At 41.4% G+C, this 20565-nt stretch overlaps 1 protein-coding gene across 4 annotated transcripts in view; it reads right to left on the bottom strand.

The window, feature by feature from the left end:
* Nucleotides 1–3701: 3701 nt before the first annotated feature.
* The window catches only part of APBB2 (amyloid beta (A4) precursor protein-binding, family B, member 2), a 106342-nt gene continuing 89478 nt past the window's right edge, over nt 3702–20565 (bottom strand). For all 4 annotated transcript variants that reach the window (XM_010574467.1, XM_010574465.1, XM_010574466.1 and 1 more), the window contains 6 exons: nt 10586–10700; nt 7925–8012; nt 6752–6835; nt 6129–6244; nt 5155–5334; nt 3702–4512 (listed from right to left, as the gene is read on the bottom strand). In XM_010574467.1, the coding sequence (XP_010572769.1) occupies nt 4345–4512; nt 5155–5334; nt 6129–6244; nt 6752–6835; nt 7925–8012; nt 10586–10700 (751 nt within the window). In that variant the 3' untranslated portion in view covers nt 3702–4344. The remainder of the gene's footprint in view (nt 4513–5154; nt 5335–6128; nt 6245–6751; nt 6836–7924; nt 8013–10585; nt 10701–20565) is intronic.

Here is a 20565-nt window from a genome sequence, read left to right on the forward strand (position 1 = left end):
GAGGCTAACCAGTTAGTTAGAATCTTGATGTCTTACCAAAAGTATCAAAGAGCTGGGCTGCAGGTCAGCAGCTTACTTTGTAAGCACCAAATATCACACGGTGGCAACATCTGGGACTGACTTCAGATCACTTGTAGGTAGAAGTCTGTATGCTCAGTTAAACACTCAATGACTTTTTGCAGTAAAACTGCATCTTATGTAACTCTCTTTCTGTACTCCAGTTATGTATTTGTAATTTTCAACTAGAAACTGTTGATTCAGCTTTCCAGATACAAAAGTATCCATTGTACTGTTCTTGCCTCTAAACCACCAGTATGTTTTCCCCTCCCCTCAACCACATTTGGAACAAAAGAAACAATTTTCCAGTTTCATGGACCAGTAACAGTTGACACAATCATTTTATGCAGCTAAATTTATTCTCAGAACAGATTACATTTAAATGTGGAGAAGTGGTCAACAGCAGGGAAAATTGTCCTTTTCGGTGTCAATCACGTGCTTTACGTAAGACTGAGCTCTGCTAATAAACAGTGGGCATGTTTCCTTCTTTCGTACTGCTGTTAAAATAAATCAAACCTGCTTTCGCTGACTGTACAGCACAAGTTTTAGCAAAGTATTAATTAACCTGCCCAAGAAAGGCATAATGGGGCTAATGGTAATGCTGAAAGGCTGAGCCTGTATTAGCTGTTGAAATAAGTTGCCTTTCCCCTGGGTGATTTACTGACAGTTTTAGATCCCCAGTTCAATGATCTATGAAATGCTTGATAAAATTAAAAGAAAAGGGACATAGAACTCTCAGTGACACAGAACTGGCGTAAGCTGTTAGATACTCCATAGTTTTTGTTCCTCTGTCACGAGAGGGCATGTTGTTTCAATAGGTACAGGTGATTGCGCACGAAGTATATGACTAAGAACTCATTTTACTGTGAATGGATTCTATGCCCTTCCATGCAATTTTTGTTACTCCTGTTTAACCACCCTGTAGGTGGCTTCTGTAGCCTTTTATCGCCCACACCCTCTTGCTCCCCTTCAAATGAAATAGTAAGTGGCTTAAATAAAACCTACAGCCAGCACTGCAGATTTCAAAATAAAGGCTTTTATCTCTTAGTCGTTGACTGTGAATATAAATCGCCTTGTTTCTGCAAGGGAGTGTATTAATGACATGACTGACATGTGATACTTACCTCTAACTTACTACTTGCACTGAAAAAAATTAAGAAATTAGCTTTGCTTTACAGGATTTTTCTACAGACTTCAATAAAAATGTGACTACAAATAATTACAAAACTTGCCTTTTTTTAGGCAACCTATAGTATACAGAGTGGAGAATGTTACAAGAGCACATTCAGTAAAGACAATACATCAACATAATAATGCAGGATATTTCAGTAAAAATAGAATAAATAAAATAAAAATATTTTAAGCTGTATTTAACAGGTTAATTTAAAATACGGTGTCAGACATACAAGGCATAGTGAACATGGCTGCCTGCCTACAGAATCACTAGGTATTATAAAAAAATGCATAGATAACTGAAGGGTTGCTATAACATTAACTAAAACAGTGGCGTTGCTCAAACGCACATACCCCATACACACTTTTTTGGCCATGGTAAAAAGAGTGTCTTAATATATTGTTTAACAAAAGATAATGGGCTTCGCAATATTAGGCTCTGATTCTGCAAACACCTTGGTGTATGTTTAATCTTTTGGAAAATAAGGAGCTCTACTGAAGCAAAAAGGCCACATATAGTCAGACCATTAAGCACACTACTTAAATATTTGCAAAATCAACAATGTTTTGTTAACAGACACAAAACTCTTAAAACATATATTGGCAAGTGACCTACAGCTTTTCAAATACCTTTCTATCTTCTCCTCAGCCCTTCCTGCAATTGCACACTTTGCTAGTGAAAGCTAACTAGACAGCACCAATGTAGAATAACCTTTACACTGCTGTTTGCTAAGTGCTGGTTCAGTTTAAAGAGAGTCTGGCTCTCTCTTGGGGAGAGTCAGCACTGTGCAGATGCAACTACAAAATTTAATCATACCATTTAAAAATCACTGTTGTAGAACAGTTGGCAATCCCAAATCCTGGCATTTCCAGCTGGAACTTTAAAAAGACACTGTCAAAGTATTTTCTGTAATTTAAAATAAAATAAAGGCAAAGTTTGAATCACTAGCACAATGACGAACGAGGAAGCTTTTACCTCTTAACTTCACAATCCTACCTAAAGGTACATCGTCAGCCACCACCTTTTGATAGCAGTCATGACAGGAAGTGAGTTTTTACACTGCTCCTAGCAGACGTCGCTGGGATCAATACTAGAAACTAAACAAGCATGTATGCAAGCTGCCATCTCCACGCTTTGCGACCTGGCTTCATGGTCAGTTTAAACCACTGGTACTGCTAAAAGGGGTGGGTTGGTTTGCATCCCCTCAGCTCTGGCTGTGTGTTCTCCCTGCCTGCTTGGCATAAGCAACTTCTCCTCCCTGCTGTCCAAGCAATAGAGCTGGTGCAAAGGAGGTGACAGGAAGGTGAGGCTTGGGAGGGGAAACAAGTACCCCAGTGCAGAATTGCGGTCATAAAGAGATCTGAGATCGGTGGAGGATCAGCTCTTCAGAGCAGAGGGTATTCTAGAGAGCTAAATTTAATTACAATAGTTGCATAGCTGGCGTTCACCTGACACTTGCTCATACATCACGCTGAGTTTAGTTTAACGATCTTTCTGCATTTTTCAATGCAGAAATTTCTTGAATCATCATTCTTTTCCCCTTGTGTTCCTAAGCTGCTTTGCCCAGGTGTTGCCGTTAATTTCTTTAAACAAGGAAATAAAAAGAAAATAGTTTGTTTATAACAGTCTCTTGCATAGTAAAATAAAAAAGAGTTCTTGTAATAACAACCTTGCCAATGTTCTTTTAAAATCACAGTATGACCAGATTTGCAGACTTAGGAGTCAGTTAAAGTTTGGAACATATCTATAAACGGAGGCAAAACATGTGTAATGCTAGTTAAAAATATCTTTAATGTTCCATTTCCAAAATTTGTACGAATCTGCAGGTCTGGACAGAAGATGGCAAAGGGAGAGACTCAAGATGCATAAACTGCATTTGAAAATTAGCCTGAGGTACAATTTTAAGGGGCAACACTGGGCTGACTTTGTCAGGGTCTGCAGTAGTGTGTAAATCAAAGCAATTAGATGAAGCCTTTGGAGCAAAAGCATTGAAATCAAGTTGTACCACCTGAAGCACTATTCTGTTAGAAAACAACTGTCTTCCTAGTTTGTCACAAAAGCATTAAAAGAAATTCCATGGAATTTTGTAGATAACAAGAAACATGATTGTTCTCTTTGTGGCATGTTAAGTATTCAGCAACAAACTTTGAGGGGAAGGGGGAACTGTGCAACCAGATGCCGAATTGACCATTTCGTCAAACACTTGTACGGAAAAGGTATGGAATATTTTAGTCTTCATAAGAGTGGTAAGACAATAAAATTACTGACTTGTTCTTTCTTACCCCTGATTGGTTTGAGCCCCGCATGAAACAAATGGTACTTTTTATGAATTAATGACAGATTTAGGAGAATAAATTTACCAGCCAGCAGTTGCATTTGTATGTTTAAAGCTGTAAAGCTTCAGTGGATCACCCTGCAACTCAATTACTGAAAATGCTTCTGGATTTTTCAGCATTGGTTTGCTATTAAACACGATTCTTCTCTAAGACCGTAATGTATAACCAGGAGATGAAATAATGACACCATGATTCAGAGGCATGTCAGGGAGATGTTAAAATGGTTGCTAGACCAATGCTGACAAACAATGTAAAACTAACAGGTGTAGTTCTGTAAAAAATAAAACTTGGTATTTAATCTACAGTAATTCAATGGTAGCTAATACTTGGTACCTACTCCAGTGTTGAAAACAGAGCAAAGTGCTGTAGGATTTAAGATTGGTTTGTGACAAATCCAGCTCAAGACGGTGAAACTATCAACTCAGGCATCATTCACTCCAAGGACTTTAGCATGAGTTCACTGGGAGGGACGTGGCCATATTCTTTTTTTGTGTGAGTTTAGGTAATGTTCATGTATTTACAATCAAACAGACCTTCCATTGCTCATGATGTAATTCACTGACAGCAAAAAAATTATTCATGCTTCTTTTCATATCACACGATGGTGGCAAGAATGAGAGAACATGCTTGTCTAACATTGTTTCGATAAAGGTAAATTCTCTGAAGACAAAGCATCAGCAATTTGAAATGGAAGGCCAGACATCGTCAGTTCGTTTTCCTTAGTGTAGCTACTGTTATCTTCAGTTACATGTTAGGAGAATCTTCTCTCTTATGCAGCTATGGCATCTCAGTGACAGGGCGTTTCTGTTTCAAAGTGTCAATGAGCGACAACACTCCTCTTTTCACATTAGTTGTAACTCTTCTAGTCACCGAGTCTGCAGGAGGTGGGGGCGGCCGAACTTTCTGTGAAGGAGGTCTGGCTACTAAGCACTTCTGATACCGTAACTGCAACAAAACAAAAGCATTCTGCAATCCTTACTGTATCCAACACTTTCACGGAGCATTTTAAATACACTTTTAATACTTTCTCATTAAGTATAGTCAAACCTCCCATTTTGGCCATGACAAACAGCCCAGCTGAAGTTAGTGGGACATTGGTCTGCCATCTGTGGGCAGAAACTGTTCATTAGCACATGACGGATACTAAATCATATGAACAGCCCTTTGAAAACTGAAAAATAAGTTTTCTGGGTTCAGCTGTTCTTGAACAAGGATTATTTTCAGTACATTGTCACTGGATTGTATAACACAACTCTGAGCACAATGTTTTTCCAGCATTAGATAACTTGGGTAGTGAAAGAAAAGATTTCTGACTTACATGGATGTTGCAGAGGTTAGGAGGGAAGATGATTAAAGGGGCATCGTTCACTAAGTGGACATTTAAAACTTTAAAATGTTTGGGGTTTAGTTTATTAAATATCAATTAAAAATCAATTAAATATCAGTAGGAATCCCAATTCCTATTTTTATCTGTTCTTTCTTTTTCTATCTTGAAACTAATATAATTGCAAATTTGGAAGGACGATTATTTATGGAGGCACTGAAAAATCTAAGTGCTATTAGGTGCCTTTGAAGAAGGCCACTTACCATACAAGCAGCCTGAACAGCTTCCGATACGTTGCCTGCATTTGGTTCACACCAAAAAACATGGCACTCAAAATGCTGGTTTCCTGTATCCATAATGAAGGCGAACGTGTGAACATCCTTGCCTACTCCCATGAAGGAAAGGAACCGCACACGACATTCCACCATGATCTCCTCTTCATTCTGGTTATGAATCAAATGATTGATCGTTACTATTGGATATTCTGTGGAACTTTACTTTCAATTCTAAGTTGATCAAATGGGGGAGGACACCGATACAGTGTTGTGGAATTCCTCTTGATCTGTCTGCATCTACCCAGTGTGCTCAGGCCTGGGCTGGATCTCCCCTTCTAGGCTATCACCAGAAGACCAAGGCTTTGAGCGTGAGCACTGAGCATGCTGTGCATTTTAAAAACTGCTTGTTTTGTGAAGAAACAGAACAACGTGGCTATCATGACTCCAGGACGTGCTCCCCTATCACTGGTATGTTATAGAGATGTTGGTTAGTACTTCATCAACAGACACATATAAAAGGCATTCTTTGAAAGTTTCATTGTATTAATCTCTATGGAAAATGGTCTACAAAAGGACAGTGATGTGCAACACAGATTTTAATATTACTCTTGGCTTCCATACCAAGAATAAGGTAAATACAGTTTAGAATTTACGATTGTTACTTAGGTCTTAACCTACAGCATTTTAGGCTCAAAATTCCTAGAAAGGATAACACTGCGTTTGTTTTAAGTATCTAATGAATACTTGTAATAATTTATTTCTGAGAACATGCTTGGAATGGTGAATAAATCTGAAGCTAATACAAGCAGTAAGAGCCTCTACAGATTCTGGAAAGAAAGAAAATGCAAAATAAGCAAATGAATTCTAGTGTAAATTAACTCTTTCTACTAGTGTTTCTGTATTCCTGGTTTTCAACACTCGTGTTATATTAAATGCGTTTTAAACAAGACAGTCTGCCTTACTCTTTCATTGATGACTGTGACAGTAGCATCAGCAACATTCATGGTAACTGGCATCCAGTCTTCTTTGCTAGAGGAAGCCATTAGACTTTCAATGGCACTGTTCAGAGTATCCATTCCTAGAAGAGAAGAAAATGCAATAATGAAAAATAAATACATAAGTAAACAATAACAAAATTTTTATTTTCACATAGTAGTAGAGAAAACAGATTGTTTTGGACTCCTTATTAAAGTTAATTTGACGATGGAAGGAAGGGTTGTGAAGTTGGTTTTCTTTATCTGCAAAAACAAAACAGGTGCCTGCAGCTTAGAAAAAACAGGATGGCATCTTGTTTAGCTGCTGCACCATTTCAGTTCTCGAGTGCCCTTCTCATCAGTAGCAGAGCTCATATTCAGAGCAAGCAGTAGGAAGAAACTCTGCCTTCTTGGCAGCTCCCCAAATACTCTGGTTGCAAAACTCACGTTCAGATGAGGCCCTGAATATTAGATGTCTTCATGCTTGACCCATATGACCGAAGTATAAGAGTTGCTACCCTTTGAAAATCATGCATTTACACTTGGCTAGCCAGAGTCCGGCCTTTAGAGTTTATGCAAGGTACTTTGGAAGTCACTTAAGTGTTACATACCCACAGGTTTAGCTACAGGTAGCATGCCCAGGTACTGGACGTGGAACTTCTGTACCAGTTCTGTCTTTGGTGTTGGGAAATCTACTGCATGGGAACAAAAATCAATTTCTGTTAATCAGCATTCACAGCAGGGAAAACCACTTCTATTTCATCAATAACATAAACCAGTTTACCCAGTAATTGTACTCTGAAGGTATAGCATCAATTAAAGTTTTACTCCTGACAAGAACAGTGTTCAATAATTTCTAAAGGAATTAGGGATAACTTTGCATCACCTAATTCTTGATCTACACTAAGAATAAGGTCACGTTATATTGCTGGCATATTAAAAGCATGAAAAAAAAAGATGAATGTGTCTCTGAGACATATAGACCTAAGTGTCACTGCATAACTATGTAAAATCTGGAATCTGTTTTTAGTACCATCCTTGTTAGTATGTTAAACACAGTCTACGAGTAATCAATACTACTGTCTGAGCAGACAATTACACAAGTTGACGTATGGATTAGGAGTAAGATATTCAGTATAAACTAGTGGATCTACAAGCATATAATTTCCTGTAAAACTAACACAAAGTATGTTTGTTCTCCTGGAATACTTCCAAAATAGCAACTATCAGGCTATGACTAATAAAGGCATGCAAAGGCAACTTTCTTCTACCATGCAGCAGAGTGTGCAAAAGACCCTTAAGTTGGATGACAACCCACTTGCACCCCTTGCCTTGGAAGCTGCTAAAATAGATGCTGAAACCTAGGAGGAGTCCTCCTACAGCTCCTCTGAATCCAAGTGATTAACTGGAATATATTCAGTTTTTAAGGAAGATTTGGCCAATTTGTGCAGTCTCAAGTCAGGAGGTGTTGTGATTTGTAAAGGACAATACTTGCAAGTAGCCACAAGTAAGTAAGACTGCATTTGCAACATTTGTATTTCAAAACAAAAGAGGAAATGTACAAGTTGACATAACTGAGCAGGACTCCATTACTGTCAACACAACCAATAAAAATGTTTAATGTAATACAATAACAGGTTACAGTCAGATACAGTAATTAAAAGACAAGATTACACTCCTGACCTCTCCACCTAACATACTCCATTTTTGGTTAAAAGCAGGATCAGAAATGAAACATATCTAAAATAGGACCATCCCAAGGATACTAGCTGTACACACAGTACCTTGCAGAGGAACATCAAGGGTGACATTTGTCCTCTCTTGCAATGAGCTGCAAGCCATAGCTTTAGCATTCTTCCGTTCGGCCATAATCTGAAGACAACAGTGATAATACAGCATTTTTTTTGAAAATACAGTAGAGTACCAACTACAAGTATAAATATACTCCTATTACAACCCTAGTTTCTGAAATCTGAAATAACTCAGAAGCTACATAACTAAACAGGTTATTCTTTTTAAACAGCAACTTTAATTTTCCTCCAGTTTATTCATCATTCCTTAACTATATAAAGAACTTAAGTGGTATCCAAGCCTAGATGAAAGAGAGATGGAGGAGGAAAAAAAAATCTAGCCATTTTTATCAACAGCAAAATCGCAGTGAGGACTAATGTAACAAGAAATATAAATATTTAACACACAGAGAAGAGTGTTCAATATTCATGTTCCTCTCCGATCTAACTTCTGCTGTGTATAATTTTTTTCCTCCACTTCTATGTTTCTTCTGGAATTAAAAATCCCATGCAAAATAAAACCTGTTCTTCCCCCAAAATGTGTAATATTAGCAAAAGGCGGAAAAAAACCCAACCAAACCACTTCAAAATAACCACTTTGGATGATTATTCCCTACAAATATATGACTGAGGAGGGAAGCTAATAGAGGTTTTCCAAAGCTCATATATGAAGCACTGCTATCCGCTTCTTTATGCCATGACTGTTAATTGTAATTAAGCTATAAAGATAACTGGTGTTCCAGCAGATGACACTTGGCCTGAAGATGCTTCTAGCAAATTTCTCCCCCCTGCCCCCCCTCCCTTTTTTTAAGGTTTTATATTTTGAAAGTATTTTCTGTTACAGTGACACGTGACAATATTCCCCCCTGCAGATGAAAAACAATACACACTAGCTTAGGAAGAAGCCCTGACTCAGCAAAGAGGTCCAGTGTGTCAGTTAGCACATGCCAAGTGCTTCCCGCCATCAGGATTACATCTATTGCTGAATTACAAAGGAACTTGCTCTATTTAACAACACTGTCCTGTTTTATTCTGTGTTACTATTAGCTATGGTTTTAAATGCTTAGTTGCTCTCATCCAAAATTAATGCCAGGAGTTTCATGTCATAGTTACGTATGTGATAGCTCTACTCCCTTTCCCATACGCCTGTGTATAGCTACCATGGCATTTACTTGATGTTGACCTTACTGGATAAAAGCAGCTGTGGTAGGCCCTTTGTAGCATGTTTTTCCCTGCTAGACTTGCCAGAACCATCTGTGAGAAGCGAGAGCTGGAGGGGAAAGAGGAGGGACATAACGGCGCCAGGCTTCTCCAGTCAGTCACTGCTGCAGTCCCCGGTGTTAAACCTCACCAAGCGCAGCCTGCAGCTCCCTGGCCAACCTGAGCAGCTCCCTGAGCCCTGCCACCTGCATTTCCTCAGGCACAGACCTGCCAGGCTTTGCACAGTTGCTGGGCTACCTTCTGCCTCTGCCTCAGGAAAAACTGCTGCCCAGAAGGTTACAGTAATGCACACTGTGTAAACGCTCATGTTGTTTGCAGGAAACATCACAAGGTGAGTAGCCATGTCCGCAGTGTTGCAAAAATGAAAAATTTTTAGACTGTACAACTGGCTACAGAGGGGCATTTGACATCACTGATTCCATTCACTAATGTGAAGACAAAAATGTAAAAAGCAAATGGACAGGCATACAGTAAATCAGCAGAATTTTAAAACCCGAAGGTTTCCTAACTAGCTTTTCTAGAAAAGAGCTGTGACTCACGAGGAGGGACAAGTTACACAGGGATAACTGATAAGGTTATTCATCCCCACAGCCCACTTTCCCTGTGGTGCAAACTGACATGTTTTAAGGAAAACCAAAATGAGCAGCATAATATTTTTTAAAAGGGGAATGTAGCCTCAAATCCACCACAACTCAATAAAAGAATAAAAAAGTTTCAAGTAGATTGAAATGCTTCATAGAGAGGCAGTTAATCAGATTTGCCTGCTCTAAAGGATGTGCTGCCTTGCTACTGCTGCATGAAATGACTGCAGAGAAGACACTCATGAACTGATCATGCAAGAAAACCAAAATTAATAACCAGGGAATGGTGGCAAATCTGTAAGGCGAAATGACTGAAAAGAACAGTCCTCTCCAGTATTACGGACAATACTACCACAAGCAGGAACTAAGATCCTTTAGTATTTGTAACTAGAGTAGCTTAAACCCCCTCTTCTCCCTGGTGTTTTTTTTTTTTAAGTCAGCACAGTAATGCTAGCAACTATTTATTTTCCTGTCTGTCCTGCAGGATAATACCATTGAATAATACCATTCAAACAAGGTCTGATTTATTTACGGAGTTTAACATCACCATCTATTATTAATTGAAGCTGTGTGTTCTTTTTCCATTTTGAACCTGCAGCTTCTTTATTATTCAAGAAAACCTTCAGTCTCTATACACCCTTGTCAAATCAAAAGCAGTATCATCCTCCCCAGTTTGGATGCTCACCCTCCCTTTACTCCCATCTATTCACATCCTTTCCTTTCCAAATTCTCTACACCATTTGTCGTTGCCAGTGACATAAACCAAACTAACATTGTGTACAATTGCTGATTGTACGTATTAGGCTCAAGGACCTCTAAACAGATGAATGCAGCTGACTTTAAATCCACTTGCCTTCGAGCAGATTTCGTGTAAACTTGTGGCGATGGCTTTTGCGGGTGTGTCACATCGAAACACATGACATTTCAGAATTCTTGTGTCTTTGTCTCTTGCCACATAAGCAAAGTCTCTGTGTAAACAAAGTAAATTGACACATTAGAAACAAGCAAAACGAATTAAGGCGTTAGAATCCGTAGTATTTCCAAACCAGCAAGTCCTACTTCAGTTTAACAGGTGTATGTCTTGGCTGTCAAAGAATAAAACACATGCCTTAGACAAAGCAGATGTACAAATGTAATACACTGCATACCGATGAAACACATATCTAAAGTTTGGTGCTTAATCTATATAATTAAAGAACTCATTACAGTTTTCTAACCCTGGCAACTTACTGAACTTACAACCTGTAATTCCAACTGCAATTGTAAATACATGGGAAAATTTACTCAAAATATTTTATGGAAGATGAAGTGGGGAGAGAATTACAAATTAAGACAAAACACATGCAGCTCTTAAATGCTAAAAAATCTGAGAAACAGCATACAAGATTCTAGTTAGAGAAAAAAATCGTATTTCAAAGGACTGTATAAAGTGTTTAAAATATGCAGATAGTAATTACAGATCTGGTTGCATAAGGGAGATGTGAACCTGCTGAGCTTTGCTCACACTAATTGGCCTAAATTTCTGACCTTATTTTTAAAAAGTTAAATAAAGCTGCCCTAAAAAAGAGATTTTTTGCACTGCACGGGCTAGTCACCGCAGCATAGTATAGCTTTCTAGCACGGGTGATGGAAATACCAGGATTACATTTATTTGTTCTCAGGCTGTTTAAGATTTGGAGCTCTTCTGAAAAAGTCAGAAAGAAGCCTGGCTTTGCCTGGTTGTCATCCTTGCTATACCAGACTCTCTGCTCCCTGGTCTTGCACCTCTGCTTTCTCATGTCTTCTGAGCAACCACAGCCCAGTCCTACTTTGTGACCCTCCTGCTATCTCCAGATTTCTTTTGGACTTTGCATGTCTAGCAGAGATATGCTGAGTAGCTAACTAGAATTAGACCAGACAAGCAAAGCTGGAGCTCCCAAAAGCTTCTTATGCCTGAAGTCTCTTTTCGGTGCCTTTCCTCTTTACATGTAAATAATTACCAGTAAAGATTCTAACTGGTGAAGGGATAGGAGGGATATTCCTAAACCACGTTTTATATACAGGAATACTTCAGTTCATACTAAAGTCTATAAATATCCCAAGCAGGGTTTAATGTAGCATGGATTGCCAATTTCTTTATTCATTGTAGATGCCCAGTGAATTGAAGAATTTTGTACTGAAGTTATCCAGGGAGAACCAGAGACTGTGGCAGATAGATAACTGGACTTCCAGCTCTATACGAGATATGAACATTGTCCTGCAGTTAAGTACCTTACCTTTACCTAATTCAGCAGCACTTAATTTTGTCCTTAATGAGCCTTTGCAATTGAAGGGGCAGTTGCCCACAGTGTGGGCTGCTCAGCAACAGGCACAGGTTATTCCTCTGTTTAACCACTTTGCAACCTGAAGCCTGATGAATAATACTTTAAAAAAACCCCACAAAACTATCGGGACTTGAGATTTGGAAACAATTCCACATGACAGAACTGTGCAGAAACACAGTGAAGCTGGAGGCACCTCTCCATCTCACTGCATCCCAACATACAATGGCACGCATCAGGGCACAGCAAAGACAGGAGGCAACGGGGCAGCACGTGGAGCACATTGCCATCTGAAACCTTCCTGCATGGGGAACGCAGCCCATGGGCTGCATCGGAGGTCGCCAGCTGCAGCACTGCCCTGCCAGCATGTGCGATGCAGGCACCCTGAGGAGGGACAGTGTTTCACCCAATTGCTCGAGACTTGCAGGAAAAATCATGAAGCAATAATCCAGGAAGGTGCTGTCTATTACAGAAGATGCCCTGAGGTTTCCTAGCTCCCGCCCGACCCCCAAGCACCTTGGCCACAATCTACAACAGCCTTTTGGCATGTTGTTCCCTTTTGCTGCACTGCAAGTTCAGGGAGATGCTGAGCTCCAGCTGGAATCTTGCTCCTGGAAAAAACCTGATACTTTTTGGCTCATCTGTACATGTGCCAAGCCTTCCTTTAGAATGGTTTCCTCGTAGCTTAATGTCTCAAAAGCAAACTGAAGACTCCTAGCTGGACTCTAGTAATAAGACTAAGAGAAGGGGGTATGGCTCAGCTATGGCCTACGAAAAATTAGCAGCTATGGGGAAAAAAATTAAACCACATAAAAAACCTTTGAGATTTTTGCCTTTTGAAGTAAGCTTTCAACATTACTGATGCTCCTGAAAGATCTGCAGAGCAGGTATTTGGAAATGCTCAGTCTCACAGAAGTCCCACATACAATAATATCCTGAGCTCTGAAGAGACCCTGCCTGCTTCGAGAGCTGCAAGTGAGGAACTTCCAGACGTCCTAAGCATTTGGGATTTTTGTTTTCTATGTGTTTGGCTTTAGCTGCCATCTTCTAAATTCCCTAAGTTTCAGACCTCACATTTCTGAGTCCAAATACCTTCCCTTACAAATATTTTAACTGCAATGTGAAAACACTGTTCACTTAACAGACACGCATCTGCTATCTTAACTTCATTAAGATTTCCCCTCCTTTACATGCAGGAAAAACTTGCAGGCAGTGACCATCACTGCAGGGTTGCAAAGACACTTAAACAAGCAGACTGCTGTGCACACCTTACTATTTAGATCAAGGTCTATTCTTTCAGAGTGCAGACATAACAGCTGAAACCTGTGTTTGCATTAACTTAAAATAACATTGAAAGCCATCTATGTGACCATTACATGGCTATTTATTACCATTTAGAAGCATTTACCTCAAATCAATACTATTCCTTCGAGGACTTGTAAACAAATGATTTATGCATTTCTTTATGAGATGATCCTAGGAAGAGCATCCTCTGTTGTTTTGCCAAGTTGCTTGCACTGCACAGAAGCCTGACTGAATAAACAGAAATCTGCACAGCCCCAGGAGCACTATACAATACCAGGACTTCTAATAAGGCCACCACCTTCAAGGAGTTACACAAACACAGAAGATAATTCACCCCTTCTGTCAGCCATACAGCTGTTACAACCTTCTTTTACTGTTAATAAAAACTAAGATGGAGCAAAGCCACCAAAGCAAGTCGTCAGGGCTTGGAGGACATAACATGTTGCCAGCAAAACCCATTTGTAACAGCCCAAGAAATTGTGGTCCAACCTTTGATCAGTAGCTCTGGCAATGCCCTGGCACACTATGACTGCCCTAATAAACTACTGTGCTTTGCTGTAGGAGACCATATCAGGCAGGGCATCTCCACTGCCCTGCCAAGTCCCTGATGCATGGACTACCCCTGAGGCCACATTAAGTCTCACGCTGCAGAATTTATCTAAGACCCAAGCTCAACTGCAAGGATTTTCAGCCTTAAGGGAACCTGTAAGATAATACTATATGTGTTCAGTCAGCATATTATCTCCTAGTGGAGGTAGGACTCAAAGGACCAGAGAGATAAAAATGAGCCAACCAATTAAAACTGTGTTAAACTAAGGACTGAATTCTGTCAGGATCAAAGATTTTGGTCATAAAGGAACACAACTCATAATTAAGTGGGAAACACCTTAGATGAGAGTATTTTCAACAGCATTTTAAAGGCAGAGAGGTGGACTGGGGGCAGCCTGCTGAGCTCGTTCCTCTCACAAGCATAAATTTACTTTTCTGAACAAAGGAGATCAATATGGAGGGCAGCACTGACATTAACAAGCTTGTGTGCTTTTTGATAAGAACATTTCTCTGTTCCTGGAAGGCTAATGACAGCCAAATGAATGAGGTATCACCCTCAGCCTGGCTCAGTAAACTCTCTGAATGGTAAGACCTGTGGTAAGGGCAGGGAGAAGGGGTCTGATGAGTGTTATGGACGCAGTATCTGTAGTGGGACACTCCAGGTGACAAGGGGGGCTCACCCGCCACTTCAGTCCTGCCACAGGAGTGCCTGCAACCCTTTTGTCCCTGCAAGAGGAGGATGGCAACAGTCCTGGTAAGACAGGCCTGCTCTGCACTTGCCCACTAAGATACTGTCCACTAAGATGTTATTTTTTGGTTAAAATGCAATGTGTTGACTTTCTGATGGAGCTGGTAGCAACCCTACATGTAGGCCACTAACACTCTCCTCCATGGACTGCTGCAGGCCTTTTTTTTAAAAGGTTTGGGTTGGAAGGGACCTTTAAAGGTCATTTAGTCCAACTCCCCTGCAATAAGCAGGGACATCTTCAACTAGATCAGGTTGCTCAGAGCCCCAGCCAACCTGACCTTGAACGTTTCCAGCGATGGGGCATCTACCACCTCTCTGGGCAACCTGTTCCAGTGTTTAACCACCTTCATCGTAAAAAATTTCTTCCTTTTACCTAGTCTAAATCTACCCTCCTTTAGTTTAAAACCGTTACCCTTTGTCCTATCACAACAGGCTCTACTAAAAAGCCTGTCCCCATCTTCCTTATAAGCCCCCTTTAAGTACTGAAAGGCTGCAATAAGGTCTCCCCAGAGCCTTCTCTTCTCCAGACTAAAGAACCACAGTTCTCTCAGCCTTTCTTCATAGGAGAGGTGCTCCCTCCCTCTGATCATTTTTGTGGCCCTCCTCTGGACCTGCTCCAACAGGTCCATGTCTTTCCCTGTGCTGAGGACCCCCGAGCTGAACACAGTACTCCAGGTGGGGTCTCACCAGAGCAGAGTAGAGGGGCAGAATCACCTCCCTCGACCTGCTGGCCACGCTCCTCTTATGCAGCCCAGGATACGGTTGGCTTTCTGGGCTGCAAGCACACATCGCCGGCTCATGTCCAGCTTTTTATCCACCAGTACCCTACTTCTCTGCAGGGCTGCTCTCAATCTCTTCATCCCCCAGCTGGTACTGATACTGGGTGTTCTTCTTGAAGAAACACTGACGCCTCTACTGTTGGCAGCGAGTCTCCTGTGTGTGGCCTGGAAAGCCCCCGAGGCTGCGAGAAATGTCTTGTCTTTGTCCTGTCAAATTCTACTCACGCAGAGTCACCTTGAAGAAGTGCCAGAAACGCCACTTCCCACCTGCGGGGGTGTTGGTGGGTGCCAGGATGGCGCTGCCAGGGGCACCCGGCCCTCGCCTCAGCTCAGTAAGTGCTGCCTCAGTACTGGAGTGGTGCACAGAAACGCTTCCGTCAAGCCTCTCCGGCAGTTGGTCCTGCAGCTTCTGTAAATATTTCTGCTTGTAATGGTATGCATTCATAAACAAGGCGGTATAGCACAATTACAGGAGAAATTGAAACCCCAGCTAGTACATCAGTTTCAACTACTGAAAACTAATAAAACCCTTGCAGTGGCGTTTCAGACTCAAACACCAGTGTTTCACTTTAAGTACCTGAACAGCTTGAAGAAAGTAAATTGGCTAATTACATGCGCTGATTGTGAATATGCATAAACCTTTAGATGACCAGGGCCTGCATCTGTAAATCTGCTGAGACAGAGGAGGAAATCCAAGTTCTTCAAAACCTGTGGTACTGCACCAAGCGCAACCCTGCCAGCACCACCTCTTTTCAAATCATCAATCAAAATTAGCACACAAACCACCCTTCTCCCTTCTGACAGAGCGCAAACAATACTACTGTTTTCATTAATTCATGAAGTCACCTAGATGCCCATGCACTCGCGCAAGCAGTCCTACACAAAGCCCAGTAGCCGGGACCTGGAGATGGTGGTACAGGCTGGTGGCAGTCGGCTCCTCCAACACCAGCGGGAGCCTTGCAGCCTTGCTTTGGGCATTTCTAGGCATTGGGAAAGCCAAGCTCTTGGAGAAGAAAAGTATGGCTTTAGGGATTCCAGGGTATCTGCTCCCCGCAGCATCAATTACAACGTAAAACTTGGGAAAAGTTTTGTGTTTCCCTACATAGGACCAGAAGGCAACAGCTTCTTTTTTGTCCAAAGCCTTGAATACCAAATAAGCCAGAAGACTGCTGTCTGGTTCTTCTTTCACTTCTGATCCCTTCTGGGTCGCTTCATCCGTAAACCTTCATTCGACTGCAGCTCACTTGAAGCTTATTAACATTTAAGTGAGATTTATGTGCAACAGGCCCCTTTGATAATGAAGAAGTGCTGAGAAACGTGTTTGCAATAGAAATTTATGGAAAAGGGCAAATGCCTTCTCTTACCATTCCCCTGTCTTTACACCTTGCTGGGAAAACAAGGGGAAAAAGAAAATCAAAAGCCTTTACAAAGCCCATAGCTGGATACAGAGGTAGCATAGGGTTAATAGATCACATCTCATCCAGCTGGAGTCTTCCCTGTCTCAATAGCGTGTGTGTGTACATGAAATCTGTGGGATTTGAACCACAGCTCTTGGTAAAATTCCCTTCTATGTCAGTGGGGAGAGCAGCAAGATGTTTAGTGGGAGAATAATGTATTTCGTTGCAGAAAAAAGCTGTATATTCTTAAAACTTTATAACACAAGCACACTACTTCTGTTGATACAGGATTATAGAGAAGGAGTACTGCATAGTAGGTTGTTTGCTTGTTTTATTTTTTTTAAATAATTTGCACATGTACTACATGACCCAGTACTATCTTTGCAGTTATAGGAACTAGATGTAAATCAGTACTCTGGCAAAAGCTAGAAAACCAGAAAAATTGGTAAGAAAATTATTTTGCTGCACAAGCGGGTAAGACTGGTTCTGCTGAACAGTTAAAAATTCAGTAGAAATGTCTTTATTTTGAAAGAGTACAGGACTAGAGAGAGACTATTTAAAAAGCAATTTGGAGAACTGCAAAGTCAATGTAAGGTGCTAAGTAGAAAGGAATTTCATTTTGGTTTGCTCTTTTACCCTCTTTAATTGGCAAATGTCTGCAGTAATTGACTAAACCTTAGATAGCCATACCTATTTAACACCTGGCTAGGCATTACTTAGCTGCTCAACCTTGGATGAATATAACCACATTAAATGCAATTTATGCTAACGCTGCCCTGTTTGAGTAGCAGTCATAGCCATTTGCCACTATTAGCTAAAGTCCTAGGAGGCATCCCAATTAAGTACAGCCTGAAAGAGCAGCATATCCTCCATTACCTTCTCACTATAAACTTATTTCTTCAAAGGAGTGTAGAATGGCATTAATCCTTTTTTTTTGGTTAAAAAATCCCAACACCCTAGCCCTGAAGTCTGAATTTTTTTTTTTACTCTTATCAATCAAAATTAAATTGCTATTTAAAACAACTATATTAAAACGATACACATGCAGCAAAATGTAAATTGCTTTACGGATTTATGTATTACAAATTGTAACAAGAATTCCTGAACCAGAAAATGATATCCTCTGGGCTCGGCTTAAAATTGATTGAAATTCATCCAGAATAGCCTACAGAAGATGACTGTCGGTTTCTACGTACTGATGTACAGACTTCTGTGACTCCTGCGATGTCACAGAGCACACACCGCCGGGCTGTGGGGAAACCATCTCCTGAGTCTATTACCTTCCGGCTTCACTTTGCTTTCCTGCAAACAGCTGACCGTGATTTGTGCAAGCAGGGGGAAAAAAGGGGAGAGCAGCCACCGGTACAGCTGAGCAGGGTCAGAAGGCACCTGGCGGGAGGCTGCTATTCACCAGTGAGACATGAACATGTGTAAATGAGCAGAGAAGAAAAAGGCAAGTGAGAGGAGACACATGAGGAGAAAAGCGGACAAATGTTAACACCAACAAGACCATGCTCTGATGGGGTTTTTCCATGACACACAAATATTCTAGTATCATAATCGGCAGAGAAGATGAGGTGCAAGAAATCCTGCAGTAATATGTATAACAGAAATTACAGATCTTCTGGATTAACATTTTGCATCTTTTAAAAAGACCCTCTTTCACATAGGAGGGAGGGGACTGATTTAGAGCTGAAATTAATTCTGGGACTCTGTTCAGTTCACTTGTCTTTATTAGGCTCACATCAAGGAGTTTGCAAAGTTAGGGAGAAACACCCAAAAGTATGAAACCAGAACTAGATGAAACAAACAGGATTCACACAAGCTGCAAAATCTGTTTGTGGAAGATTTACTGAGGACCTTTCAACTTCCATTTCACCTACCAGATACCAAACAGACACTGAATAAAACCACTGCTTCCCTTCCACACCCTCCGAAGGAAACCCACAGCTCCATCTCCAGGTGACTATACCAACCACTTTGGAATCAAATCCTGCAGGAGGAAGAAAAATAACTACTCCCACAAGTCTTCTCCTTCCCATTTCTCCAAGACAGTCATGGTGCATTTAAGCACATGTACTCCTCTCTCCTCAGTGATTAGAGTTGGAAGAGATGTGGGAGAGAACGAATTTTCCCTATGCTTCCAACATTTGCTGGCAATCCTGAAAACATACGAAAGCCTTGCAACTTTTCTTCACTCCAAGCGCTCCATCCCCCAGAGCTCCTGCACCTCTTTGGCTGCTCCCCAGCTACAACCCAGAATGGCAGACTTGGCCACCACTACATTACACTGGTCATTAATTTTTGATGCAAGTAGTTAAGATGGCCTCTCACACAACTTGAAAATGGGTTTCCTTGCAGCAAAACATCAGTTCTGCATTTACTGAATTTCTCCTCAAATAGTCTGGCATTGACACAGCGTATCTTGTTTTTCTAATTCATGCATAAAGTTTGTAGGGCAAATTATCCCCTGCTGAAAGGCTGTTTGCTTCATTCCTTGATAACGTCACTTGCTAACTCTCAAGGAGGAGCTATGGCTACTTTGTGTGATACTCAAAGGCTTTAATCTGGCAGCCCTAAAACACACAGCCCGCTGGTTTTTCTTTGATGTCTTATCATCACCACAGTTCAGCGTGCTTCCAAAATTTGTTAAAACCCTCACAGAGCTGATATGTCCGATACCCAGCTCAGCCCTTCAGAGCCCAGCGCTTCCAAGCCTGAAAGCATTTGCACGACTTTCACTCCAATTTCCTTCCTGCAGCCTGATCCTCACAAAGCTGCAGAAGCCGTTCCCCCAGACACGCTTTCCATGTCTCAACGCTGCCCACCGCCTCCTCTTGGGGGGAGCGGACAGGACTCCAGTCTGCCTTGCCACCGCTGCCTCCCTCGCCAGAAATATGACTCTGAGATGTTACAAGCCATTTCCCTTTCTCCTACTACCAAGGGCTATATTCCACCTCTCCAAAGGGCCACAGATTTACACAGATGGAGTCATGTCAAAGCGCAACTCAGTATCTAAGCTGTCCAGATCCATGAGCTGTGTTAACATAGTGACAGCAGTACAGATTGTACAGCTAAGATTTATGTTCCATGGTGGTCCTCCTTCCCAACCCCACCTCACGTTCATAAGGCTGAAGTACTGCTGTCAGGGCAAGGAGGACAGTCTATCACTCATGCCGTGGTCACTACCAAGACTGCCCTGGAGACTCTGTGCTCTTGTAGCACTGGCAGGGCACTGGGGAGAGGGTCCCAGGGACACAGGCCGCCTCTGCCGGAGCATGCAGGACCCCGCACCACGTGCCAGCAGCATGAGGGGGTCCCAGCCACCAGTGCACCACGTTCAGCTGGTGCTTGGGGGCAGATAGGGCCTACTGCTGCTCACCAACTGCTAGCCAGATGCAGCAAGTCAAAAAGTCAAGCAGCAGGTTAGACCTCAGCTTGTTTTGTAAATGAACTCAAAGGAAGACAGAAATTCAGGAGCAGATCCTACGAAAATCACTGACCGCTGACTTTACTGCCACAGATTTTTCATGGTGATTTTTTTGTTTGTTTGTTTAATTGCTTCACAGCATTTATGAGATATGCACAAGCAAGGGGCTGCTTTCATATCCTGCGATGCACAGCTTTCAACACAAAGGGACACAAATGAGGTAGGCTATCAAGGCTATTGCAGTTGCTGCTTCTCCTTTGTAGCATTGCAAAGTGGTGGTTTAACTCCTCAGGATGGCTAGTCTAGCATTTCTGATGAATGCTGA

This window comes from Haliaeetus leucocephalus, unplaced genomic scaffold (assembly GCF_000737465.1).
Source record: "Haliaeetus leucocephalus isolate CR32 unplaced genomic scaffold, Haliaeetus_leucocephalus-4.0 Scaffold439, whole genome shotgun sequence".
In the NCBI taxonomy this organism is placed as follows: Eukaryota; Metazoa; Chordata; class Aves; order Accipitriformes; family Accipitridae; genus Haliaeetus; species Haliaeetus leucocephalus.